This window comes from Narcine bancroftii, chromosome 3, assembly GCF_036971445.1.
Source record: "Narcine bancroftii isolate sNarBan1 chromosome 3, sNarBan1.hap1, whole genome shotgun sequence".
Lineage (NCBI taxonomy): Eukaryota > Metazoa > Chordata > Chondrichthyes > Torpediniformes > Narcinidae > Narcine > Narcine bancroftii.
Window position 1 is genome coordinate 246204642 of NC_091471.1, and position 12871 is coordinate 246217512.

The 12871-nt window shown below is 41.4% G+C and overlaps 1 protein-coding gene across 1 annotated transcript in view; it reads left to right on the forward strand.

The window, feature by feature from the left end:
* The first annotated feature begins 404 nt into the window (after positions 1-404).
* The window catches only part of LOC138756443 (afadin- and alpha-actinin-binding protein-like), a 44721-nt gene continuing 32254 nt past the window's right edge, over positions 405-12871 (forward strand). The window contains exons 1-3 of the mRNA XM_069922937.1: positions 405-439; positions 2133-2201; positions 4095-4264. Coding sequence (XP_069779038.1) covers positions 2153-2201; positions 4095-4264 — 219 coding nt within the window. The 5' untranslated portion in view covers positions 405-439; positions 2133-2152. The remainder of the gene's footprint in view (positions 440-2132; positions 2202-4094; positions 4265-12871) is intronic.

Sequence of the window (12871 nt, forward strand, 5' to 3'; positions counted from 1 at the left end):
ATCCTGATTTGGGAGAAGCTTCATCTTGGGTTATTGAGATCCCAGAATGAACAATGAACCATAGACACTTCCTTACTATGTCTTTTCCTTGCATTATTTTAAAGTGATTTCTATAAATGTTTGCACTGTGATGACATTGTGATTCTGGACTGGACAACTGCATCCCATCTCTGTGCCCAGAGGCCATCCAGCCGCAGGGCGGCAGTACAGGCAGCCGGTGAGAACTTCAACCCCCAGAATGCAGCAGGCGCCACGCGCTCAGCCCGACCTGTCCGATTGGAGGAACGCCAAAGATTTGGGCCAATGGTAGGTGGCGGGGCCCTTGAAACGGCGGGGATTGGGTGGGAGCGGCTGGGGTCGAGAGGTCAGTGCGCGATTCCTCCCACCCTCTTCGGCATCGTCCACCGGTGCGGGTCTATCTGTCAGCACAGAGCAGGAGGTCCGAGGCTGGGTATCCCTGGGAGACTCTCACCGGGCTCCCGCCCTCCCTCCCAGTGGGGCAGCCCCTGCACCCCCCCCTCCACTGGGGCAGTCCCTGCACCCCCCTCCCCCCACTGGGGCAGCCCCTGCCCATATTGTGCCTTAGATCATATAAATGTGCTGTTAATATTTAACCTCTTAATAGCTTTGCTTCCTCAAAATTGCTGAGGTGTCAACCAGTGGCTCTAAACCTTTCCCCTTACTAACCACAGAGCACCTACTAAAGTAGGTATGTGGGTGGGGGGGAGGTTGAGAACCACTGGCCTATAGCATAGGATGCAACGTGCTCTGTGGTTAGTGAGGGATTATTTAAGGTGGGATGTGGTTGGGGGGGGGGTGAATAGGTTGAGAACCACTGGTTTAAAAGTAAGGCTGTGGAAGTGATGGAGGGATGTTGATAGGAAGGGTTTAGAGCAGTGGTTCTCAATCTTTTTATTCCACCCATCCCACTTTAATTAATCCCTTATTAATTTCAGAGCACCCATGGCAGAGGGTAAGGGATGACTTAAGGTAGCATGTGAGTGGAAAAGGGTTGAGAACCACTGACCTATGCCATAGGTGTTGTTTGTGTGTCTGTGTGTTGTACTGGAGAACACTGTTTCATTGGGTTGTACTTGTACAAACAGTTGATAATAAACTTGACTAATTAGGGTGGCCATTCCAAAGGAATGGTTCATTGTTCATTCTGGGATCTCAATAACCCAAGATGAAGCTTCTCCCAAATCAGGATTGGGCTTGTAAGAAATCTGAAGCGCAGCACCAGAAAATGGGGAGTATTTCCCATTCCTTATATTTCTATCTATCTAGTAACCTATGACCATGTCCTCCTTTGGAATGGTCACCCTATTTGTGGTTAGTAAGGGATTGCTTAAGGTGGTATGTGAGTGGGGGGAAAAATGGGTTGAGGACCATGTCATTGGATCTTATAGGTGCTCTGTGATTAATCAGGGATTACTTAAAGTAAGGGGGGGGGGGGAAAGGTTGAGAACCACTGCCCTAAACCCTTGCTTTCCATCTTGTTTATAGAAAATACACAAAATGTCTCCAACAACTTTGTGTCTTTACTGCAGTATCAGGGTCTGCAGACTTTCCACCTTGTTTATGTTACCCCCTTGAGTTTGGTATTTTTCTTGGTAGCATACCAAAAATTTGGTCCAGTGTGATCTAATTAGCCACAGTCCTGAATTTTAATGCTTCCTTTTGTTGCTCTGACTTTTTTTGAGGACTCTTGCAAAGTTCTTTGGGCTGGGTTTCCCCGCCCCCCCCCCCCCCCACCTTTGTTTAGTGGTGTACAGCGATGACTCTGGCATTTTGATTTACAAATTAGTTACTCTAAAATGCCAGTTTCCTTGCTCGATGCCTTTTTCTCTGTTCAATTAACTATCTGGTTCCCACGGGCAGCGAGAATGCTGAACGACCAAAGGAACTGCTCGCACTCACTATCCAAGACTCTCGTATTCAGGAAACAATATTTATTTATTCATTTGCATATATGAATACTTGTCCTACATATGCCTTGTTTGTCTGTGTGTGTGATGTCTGGTTGTGTGTCTGCATGTTTTGCACCATTGACTGGAAAACGTTGTTTCATCGGGTTGTGCTTGTGCAATCAGAGGACAATAAACTTGACTTTTTTTCTCTTCTTGGGCAAGTTGGATTGCAAATCGGAAAGATGGGTGATTGGAAGACTTTGTCTTTTACTCAAGCTGAATCTACCCCAGGTGTGTGTGTTTGTTTTTTTTCATCGAATTACTATTGCTTTTTAAAATAAAAATGACATTTACTTCTGTAGTGCTGTGGAATCAATTGAAGCAGAATCCTGTGGTAATGTGTAATTGTGGGCAGTTCTGATAGCCCATTTGTGGGATGGATGCCATTAAGTGGGAAACAGCGGTGAAAAGATTTGAGAGGATGTGATGAAGAACAAGCTACATGATAGTCTGGGATTTTCCTTCATGGAGCATTAGGAGTCAGAGTGATGACCTTGGAGGGGAATCAAATTGTGAAGGGCATAGACAAAGTGAAATATCATAATCCTTTTCCCCAATTATGGGATTATAATCAGGGGACATAGTTTTAAGGTGGAAAGTGAAATAAGGAGCAGGAGTCGGTCGTCTGCCCTGTTGAGCCTACTCCGCCAGTCAATGAGATCATGGCTGATCTGATGACAGGCTCATCTCCACCTACCCATATCCCTTAATTCCCCTGCTATGTAAAAATCCATACAGCTTAGCCTTAAATATATTGACTGAGGTCGCCTCCACTGCTTCAATGGGCAGCGAATTCCACAGATTCCCCACCCTCTGGGAAAAGTAGTTCCTCCTCATCTCCGTCCCAAATCTGCCACCCTGAATCTTGAGGCTGTGTTCCCCAGTTCTGGTCTCCCCCACCAATGGAAACAACTTCCCTATCTCAATCTCATCTATGCCTTTCATAAATTTTTTTATGTTTCCATAAGAACCCCTCTCGTTCTTCTAAATGCTTGAGGAGCCTAAGGGGTAACATTTTCTCCATGATTTGTACGTTCTGTGAGCTGCCAGCTGTGGTAGAGCCAAGTATTAGGATAGGAAAGAGAGGTGAATGGGCACTAAGTGCAGGCAAATGGGACCAAGTCCGAGAGGCAACATGGTTGGCAGGGATGAGTGAGACCAAAGAGGCCTGTTACTGTGCGTATTCACTCCATGACATCTCTGGATGTGGAAGGAAACCAGAGCACCTGGACGAAACCCACTTGGTCGTCGAGAAAATAGAGAAACGTACAAAATTATGAAAGGAATAGAGAAGAGAGCACTAGGTAAGTGGCTCCCATTGGTGGAGGAGACTAGAACTAGGGGACATGGCCTCAAATTCCAGGGTAGCAGTTTTAAATTGGAGGTGAGGAGGAGTTGCTTTTCCCAGAGGGTTGTGAATCTGGAATTCACTGCCCATCGAAGCAGTGCAGGCGACCTCAGCAAATATATTTAAGACAAGTTTGAATAATATCTTACAAACAGCTTGATAAATTGGACACCTATACACAAAAATAGGGTAAGCATCTTAGTTCCTGGGGGTGGGATAGTGGTGGATGTAGTGGTAAAGCATATTAATGAATGGCAGTTTTTCCCCCCCTGTTATTAGAGGTCTAAATAGACACATAAGGTTGATATTATTTTGCTGCCAAGTTTGTTTCTATTTTATGGATAAGTTTATGTTTTGTAACTTATGACTACATAACTTTAACACTGACTCAAGGGTTTGGGGAAACTTTTTTTAAAAGAACGCAATAAAATTTAAACATTAAAAAAAAAGACAAGCTTGGATAGATTTTTACATAGTGGGGGAATTAAGGGATATGGGGAAAAGGCAGGTAGGTGGGGGTGAGTCTATCATCTGATCATTGAATGGCAGAGCAGATTTGAGAGGCCAGATGGCTGACTCCTGCTCCTGTTTCTTGTATTCTATTTCACTTCTCACCTTGACCGTCTCCACAGAGAGTACTGGATTCCAGGATTGAATTTGCATTGTTGCTTCTCTGAGGTAACAATTCTACTGGCTGTACTGTTGAGTCACCCAGGGGGTTGGGGCACCTTAGGCCAAAGAAAATGCTGTGATGTTTTTCTTAAATCTCTCCTCAGATGCAAAGAATTTTGTGTTCAGACGTATTTCCCAGTCTGCCACACCATTCTCCATTGCCAGCACCACTACACTGCATCATTCCTCACTGTTGTCTCTCCAAAATGCTTTCAGCCAAAGTGTTTTCTGCTGGGTTGACAACATAAACGAGTGCCTCTCCTACCTCAACAAGGTAAGTTGTGATCACACTAAAGTCACTAGATGCATCTATTGATGTGGGGTGATACAGGCTCTGAAATGAGTGATGGTATAGCTGGATCAAAAAGCCACCAGTCTGACTTGACTGGCTCAGATTTATTGACAGAGTACGTTCATGACTCTTTTGTTGAGTCTGATGGTGGAGGGGGAGCAGCTGTTCCTGAACCTGGTGGTGCGAGTCTTGTGGCACCTGCACCTCTTTACTGATGGCAGCAGCGAGAACAGAGCGTGTGCCGGGGGCTGTGGATCCTTGATGATTGCTGCTGCTCTCCGATAGCAGCGTTCCCTGTAGATGTTCTCGATGGTGGGGAGGGTTTTTCCTGTGATGTCCCAGGCTGTGTCCACTCCCTTTGGGAGGGCTTTACATTCATGGGTATCAGTGTCCCTGTAATAGATTGTGATGCAGCCGATCAGCACAATTTCTACCACATATAGAAATTTTCCAGGGTTTCCGATGTCATACCAAAACTCCCATCACCGCTATTTTCCATTAATAAACTCAATCATGAACTCATTTAAGGACTCTTACTTTTGCATTTTATTGATTTTTTTTCTCTCTAATGCACATTCAGTTTGTTTACATGTGTACGTTTATTTCTGCCTCACCTGCAGGGAAAAGAATCTCAGGATTGTAGGTGATGTCATGTATGGACTCTGGTAATAAATCTGAAATCTGTAGCGCAAGGGGGAAAAAATGTGATATTTCAATAGCGCCAACAGATCTTGGTGGTCCCAGAGCACGAACAAGTTCAAGAGCCTGATGAAAGTTGGATTTAAAAACTGTCTTTGAACTTTGAGGAGCTGCATTTTGGTCTTGTGCCTGAAGGTGGCAGCAAGACTAACTTTAGGCTGAACATAGTAATGAGGACCTTTTTAATGAATCGCAACTAATTATCACCAAGATTAGGGCACAGACTCTTGGCTAAGTCATCCAAGTTGGTACTTGAGATAGTCCAGTGGGTCAATTTTCACTCTACACCTTTCCTATCCATGTACCTGTTATAAAGACACCTAGGTGTTGTGATTGCTGCCACCTCTACGGCTTTTTCTTAGTTTCAGATACCCACCTCCCTCTGGGTGAAATAATTGCCCTTCGGGTCTCCTTTAAATCTTTCACCTTTACCTTATGCCCTCTTGATGAGTTTTGGATTCCTCTATGGAGGAGGAAAAAACTGTCACCGTCCGTTATCGCTGACCCTCAGCCATTGAGTGATAGTTCTTGGGAGTGCACATTTAAAGTTGCTAATTTGGGGTGGATGACGAATTGTATTTAGAAAAAGTTGTCCAGGCAACTCGTCCAAGCATAACTGTGAAGTTCATAGATCTTTTTTATTTTAATATTTTGAATTGAAGTCTCTAGATCAAAATATTTGATTCTGACAGTCAAATGTAATCGAAGTTGTGGAAGAGTCACTTAGTGTCCCTTCTACTCCAATTCTGAGTTGATGATGCTTTTTTTTTCTTTTCTTAATTATTATTTATTTATTTATCTATCTATCTATCTATTTATTTAAAAAATATTTTTCACACTATGAACCATATTGACCAAAATACACATAAACATTTCCCTCTTGAATATACACAGTGTCATTTTCTCCCCTTTCCCCCCCTCCCTTCCATCCCTCCTTCCCACCCCTCTTCCCACCCACTAAATGTTCAACATATACAATCATCAACAATAAACAAGAAGATTGTGTCATCTACTTTTACACACTGGATCAGTTCATTTCGTCTTCTCATTCTGTCATTTTAGGTGGTGGAGGTCCACAGTAGGACCTCTCTGTTGTGTTCCATGTATGGTTCCCAAATTTGTTCGAATACTGTGACATTTTTTAAATAATATGTTATTTTTTCCAATAGAATACACTTATTCATTTCTATGTACCATTTCTGTATTCTCAGGCTCTCTTCTGATTTCCGGGTTGACATTATACATTTTTTTGCTACAGCTAAGGCTATCATAATAAATCTTTTTTGTGCTTCATCCAAATCAAGTCCAAGTTCTTTACCTCTTGTATTACTTAGAAGAAAGATCTCTGGATTTTTTAGTATGTTGCTTTTTGTGATTTTCTTTAATATCTGATTTAGATCTTCCCAAAACTTTTCAACTTTCTCACATGCCCAAATTGCATGAACTGTTGTTCCCGTTTCCTTCTTGCAGTGAAAACATGTATCTGATACTGTTGGGTCCCATTTATTTAACTTTTGGGGCGTGGTGTATAGCCTGTATATCCAATTATATTGTGTCATGCGTAACCCCATGTTTATTGTATTTCTCATAGTTGCAGAGCATAGGTCCGAGTTGATGATTCTTGACCCAAGTTTCTTTTATCTATATGCTGCTTATCTTGGGAAATCTGCTGGTCTTAAGCAGTTCTGTCTTGTTGGACGATAAACCACACCTCGCAATGTTACCACCTTTGCTAGCCATGCTTTAAGTATGCTTAAAGTTAAATCTTTTATTGTCACATAATAATACATTAAAATGTAATATACTTGATATACTTCTACTGCCGTAATACAAACTAAGAATCACCATGAGCATTGCCTGACCACCCGAGCAAAAGAGAGTCCCTCCAGAGGCATTGAGTGTCCATGGATTGTCCTCCTCGCTCCTGCAGCCACACAGACTCTTTTTCAAACTATTGGCAACCAGGCCCAGATCCAAACTCTGATGCAATCAGTAAGCCTTCAGGGGCCCTTCTTGCACCCTCTTGAATCCTGGTTCAGATTTAAGTTAGCCAGCTTTCTGCAGCCTGTGTGTGTCCCCTCACTGAAACATCCCATGTCCAAAGTGGCTCCTTCTGCCGCTGAGCTCCTTGGTGGTCTGCTACCGTGGTCACCTTCCCTGTGGGGATCAGAGAAGACTTACTAGAATGATACCAGGAATGAAAGGGTTAGTGTATGAATAACTTTTGTCTGCTCTTGAGATCTACTCATTGAAGTACAGAAGGATGAGCGGAGACCTCAGAGAGGCATTTCGAATGCTGAAAGGGCTTGTTAACGTAGATCAATGTAAAGTGTATGGCAACTAATGTGAGTGCAGCACGATTTATTAGTTTTTGCAAAGTGGGTCGTCTGTTACACGAAAAGACCTGTTGTAATTGACAACAGGGGCTTTTGGCAAGAAAGCCCATACGCAGATGGTTTATTTGGTTTAACTTCCCATTCTACAGCCCGTTCGTGACTATATACATGACCTGTAATCTGCTGACTTCAGCAAAACATCTATCATGAGTTTCGAGAACAGCATGGCCTTGGTTCTCGCATCCTGCAGCTGAACTACTAAAAGAAAACGATTTTTTAACAGACTCTAGTATTTCCGCATGAAAGATATTCTTTAAGTCTTTCCTTGCTGATGAAATTTATAGAAGTAAAAGAAGCAAATAAAGTAAATCTTTACAATCTATGCTATAATCTATCAGGCCAGATAGAGTAGATGTGGCAGGGATGTTTCCCATGGTAGGGGATTCTAGGACAAGGGGGTATAACTTCAGGATAAAAGGGTATAAATTTAAAGCAGAGACTCGGAAAAATTACTTGTCTGTTGAACTTGTTGCCACAGGTGGCTGTGGAAGCGTTGACAGGTATTTGATTAGTTAAGGCATCAAGGGTTACAGGGAGAAAGCCGGGGTGGGGGGGGAGGGGTGGGACTGAGTGGGAGGATGGGTCAGCTCATGATTAGAATCAGACTCTATGGGCTTAATTCTGCTCCTATTACCTTGTGATCTTGTGTGAATGTGGGAAAACAAATTAACCATTTACCAATGAAACTATCTAACAACAGATTTAAAAAAAACATAACTGCAGTAGTATGGGCTACTGCTTCTCAAATTCCAGCAAATAGGGATTGCAGCCAGTGGTGGGATTGGGGCTGTGGCAATAATGCAGCCTAGGAATGGAAAGGTTTGGTAGAATTGATGCAGGGAATGGGGGCATGGTGACTTAATCGTGGAAAAGATGAGAGCGCTTGCCTTGAAGCAGCGAAAATTGAAAGTCTTCAAATCGCCCAGGATGCGTGCAAAGAAAACAAGGGATCTCCTTTTTTTAAATTTTTAAAAATTTTTCACACAATGAACCATACTGACCAAAATACACACAAACATTTCCCTCTTGAATATACACAGTCATTTTCTCCTCTTTTCCCCCCTCCCTTCCCTCCCTCCTTCACCCCCTCCCCACCAACTCAACATTCAACATATATGATACATTAAACCCATTAAACAATGTCATCACACAATGAAAATAAACAAGAAATTTGTGTCATCTACTTTTACACACTGGGTCAGTTCATTTCGTCGTCTTCTCCTTCTGTCATTTCAGGTGGTGGAGGTAGGACTTCTCTGTTGTGTTCCATGTACAGTTCCCAAATTTGTTCGAATACTGTGATGTTATTTCTTAAATTATATGTTATTTTTTTCCAATGAAATACATTTATTAATTTCTATGTACCATTGCTGTATTCTCAGGCTATCTTCTAATTTCCAGGTTGACATAATACATTTTTTTGCTACAGCTAAGGCTATCATCATAAATCTTTTTTGTGCTCCATCCAAATCGAGTCCAAGTTCTTTACTTCTTGTATTACTTAGAAGAAAGATCTCTGGATTTTTTAGTATGTTGCTTTTTGTGATTTTATTTAATACCTGATTTAGATCTTCCCAAAACTTTTCCACTTACAGATATTGTCCGTTGTTCGTCTTTTCTTAATAAATCCAGTTTGATCTAGTTTTACTATTTTTGGTACACAGTCGGCCAATCTGTTTGCTAATAGTTTAGCTATTATCTTATAATCTGTGTTAAGTAGAGATATTGGTCTATACAATGCTGGTGTTAGTGGATCTTTCCCTGTCTTTGGTATTACTGTAGTTATTGCTGTTTTGTATGAATCTGGCATGTTTTATGTTTCTTCAGTCTGGTTCATTACTTCCAGGAGAGGAGGAATTAATAAGTCTTTAAATGTTTTATAGAATTCTATTGGGAGTCCGTCCTCTCCCGGCATTTTATTGTTCGGTAGTCTTTTTAATATATCCTACATTTCCTCTATTTCAAATGATGTTATTAATTTATTTTGCTCCTCTTGCAGTTTCGGTAGTTCAATTTTAGCTAGAAACTCATCTATTTTGTCTTCTTTCCCTTCATTCTCAGTTCGATATAATTGCTTGTAGAATTCCTTGAAGTTTTTATTAATCTCCATTGGGTTATATGTAATTTGTTTGTCCTTTTTCCTTGATGCCAATACCATTCTTTTAGTTTGTTCTGTCTTAAGCTGCCAAGCTAGTATTTTGTGCGTTTTTTCTCCTAGCTCATAATACTTCTGTTTTGTCTTCATTATGTTCTTCTCCACCTTGTATGTTTGTAGTGTTTCATATTTTATTTTTTTGTCCACCAATTCTCTTCTTTTTGTTGTATCTTCCCTTGTTGCTAATTCTTTTTCTGTACTTGCTATTTCCCTTTCTAGCTGTTCTACTTCCCGATTGTAGTCCTTCTTCATCTTAGTTACATAACTTATTATCTGCCCTCTGATGAACGCTTTCATTGTATCCCATAGTATAAATTTATCTTTTGCTGATTCCGTATTTATTTCAAAGTACATTTTAATTTGTTGCTCAGTGAATTCTCTAAAATCCTGTTTTTTAAGTAGCATGGAGTTTAATCTCCATCTATATGTTCTCGGTGGGATGTCCTCCAGCTCTATTGCTAATAACAGGGGTGAGTGATCCGATAACAATCTAGCTTTATATTCCGTTTTTCTAACTCTCCCTTGGATGTGGGCTGACAACAGGAACAGGTCTATCCTTGAGTATGTTTTATGTCTACCCGAATAATATGAGTATTCCTTCTCTTTTGGGTGTTGTCTCCCCCATATATCCAAAAGTTGCATTTCCTGCATCGATTTAACCATAAATTTGGTTACTTTGTTCTTTCTGCTAGTCTTTTTTTCCAGTTTTATCCATCTTTGAGTCCAAATTAAGGTTAAAATCCCCTCCTATCAGTATATTCCCCTGCGTATCTGCAATCTTCAAAAAGATATCTTGCATAAATTTTTGATCCTCTTCATTAGGTGCATATATATTGAGCAAATTCCAAAATTCTGAATATATCTGACACTTTATCATTACATACCTCCCTGCTGGATCTATTATTTCCTCCTCTATTTTGATTGGTACATTTTTATTGATTAATATAGCTACTCCTCTGGCTTTTGAATTATATGATGCTGCTGTTACATGTCCTATCCAATCTCTCTTTAATTTCTTGTATTCCACTTCAGTTAGATGTGTTTCTCGTACGAATGCTATATCAATTTTTTCTTTCTTCAGTAAATTTAAGAGCCTCTTCCTTTTGATTTGGTTATGTATTCCGTTAATATTTATCGTCATATAGTTCAACATGGCCATTTCATACTTTCTTTACCTCTCATTTCCACTTCCTCATCACCACCTTTCCTCCTTATCCATTTCTGCTTTCTTTTTTTGAACACACTGTAAGACAACACTTCTAAAACATAAAATATTTCCACTATTCCCACATCTAAAATTCCCTTAACCCCAAATGTCCCCCCCCTCTCTGAGTTGCCCCTTGTCCCTTGCCGGGCAACCACAACTAACAAGGGATCTCCTTGATGGAATGACTGGGGTGGGGGAGAAATGTAAGGTGACGTGAAGATAAAAACTACTTGTTTCCTTGTAGTAAGTTGGATATGTTTTCTGTAAGAAAGGTGAAGTATAATTTGACCCACTCATAATTGAATAACAAAGAGAAAAATGTTTTGTGTACTTGTTTTCTCCTCCCTTCCCACCAATTGCCCCCTGTGACTGCAGAAGATACTCCACATGCCCATATATTCTCCCACACCACCATTTGGTGTTCCAAAAGGTCCTTCCAAACAAAGCAACACTTGCGAATCTGCAGGGTTATCCTACTGCATCCTATCTTAGAAAAGGCGTGATGTTGTTGGAGAGGGTGCAGAGGAGATTTACTGGGACGATTCCTGGAATGCAGGAGCTGGCGTATGGGGAGCGTTTGACAACTCTTGGGTTGTATTTGTTGGAGTATAGGAGAATGGAGGAGGGGGGAGGAAATCTCATGGAGACATTTCAAATATTGAAAGGTTTTGACAGAGTGAATGCGGGTAAAATGTTTCCCTTGTTGGGTGAATCGAGGACAAGGGGTCGTAGTCTTAAAATTAGTTATCCAATTAAAACAGAGAGGAGGAAGAACTTTTTTTTAGTCAGAGGGTCGTGGATCTGTGGAAGGCCAGATCGCTGGGAGTATCTGAACAGGAAATGGACAAGTATCTCATTAATAAGGGTATCAAGGGATGTATGAGGAAAAGGCTGGAAATTGGAACTCGGTGTGGGCACAATTCAGCTTGGTGTAAAGGCACGGAACAGACTTGATGGACATAGTGGCCTGCTTCTGCTCCTTTCACTTGTGATCCAGTGCTCCCATTGTGGTCTCCTCTACAACGGAGAGACTGGACATAGACGGGGGCATCGCTACGGCTCTGTCTGCTGTAATAGTGGGAATTTCCCAGTGGCCACCCATTTCAATTCCCACACTGGCATGTATTACAAGCCCAGATGACCCATAAACCCAGCAGCAATAGATGTTCACCAATACAAAGGGTTACTTAAACAAAAGTTGTTTTTAATTATCTTTAAACATGAAAACAGAATCACACTTTAACTTAAATGACCTAACTTAACCCCCTTCTAAGCACACGTATGTGTGTGTGTAAGTTCAGAAAAGTTTTTTGGTTCACAGTCCAATCTCACTTCTCATTCTTCGGAGTTCACTGGTTGCAGGCAATTTTTAAACTGTGCACAGAATTTAACATGTTGAAAGTTCACCAGGCTTTGGTGCTTGAAAGGTAAATGGTTACAGCTCAGGAAGGTTCTTGTAGATTTTCAGAGAGGGATTTGTTGTTTCAAGACATCCACAACTATGTACTTCCATCAGCCACTTCAGTGTCTTGCTGATGCAACACTGTCAGGGTTCTCCAGATGATAAACTCTTTCTTTCAGGTCACCGCAGAGTTCCTTTTTGTTTCTCCTATTTCAAGTGAAACATTAGACAGCTAGTCCTCTCCTCTTGCATGAACCACAAGGGCTTTGACCTGGCCATCTTCCAAACTGGGACTTCTTGCCAGCTTGTCCTGTTCCACTCCCAGCTACTTTTGCTGGCTGCAACACTGTACAACACTGTAGAAGTGATTTCTCTCTCTCTCTCTCTCTCTCTCTCTCTCTCTCTCTCTCTCTCTCTCTCTCTCTCTCTCTCTGCTTCTCTGCTTGCAAAACCACATGACCCTCTTAGAACAGCTCCAGACAATCTGCAGCTCCAACCAGATCTTTCATCTGTTGCCTTTTGTAAACAACAGTCCATTAGTGAAGTCGCTTGAACACTTTGCAAAGCTCTTGCAAAAGCTGTGGAGCCAATATATCTAGCATTAGCAGAACTCCAGTATTACAAATAAGATCTGTTTTAAAGTGTTTGTATATAACCTACTCTAACAAACCTGCCCCAATTTATCTCCCAGAAACATATACTCTGTCACACGTGTATGTCCATGGTCCCA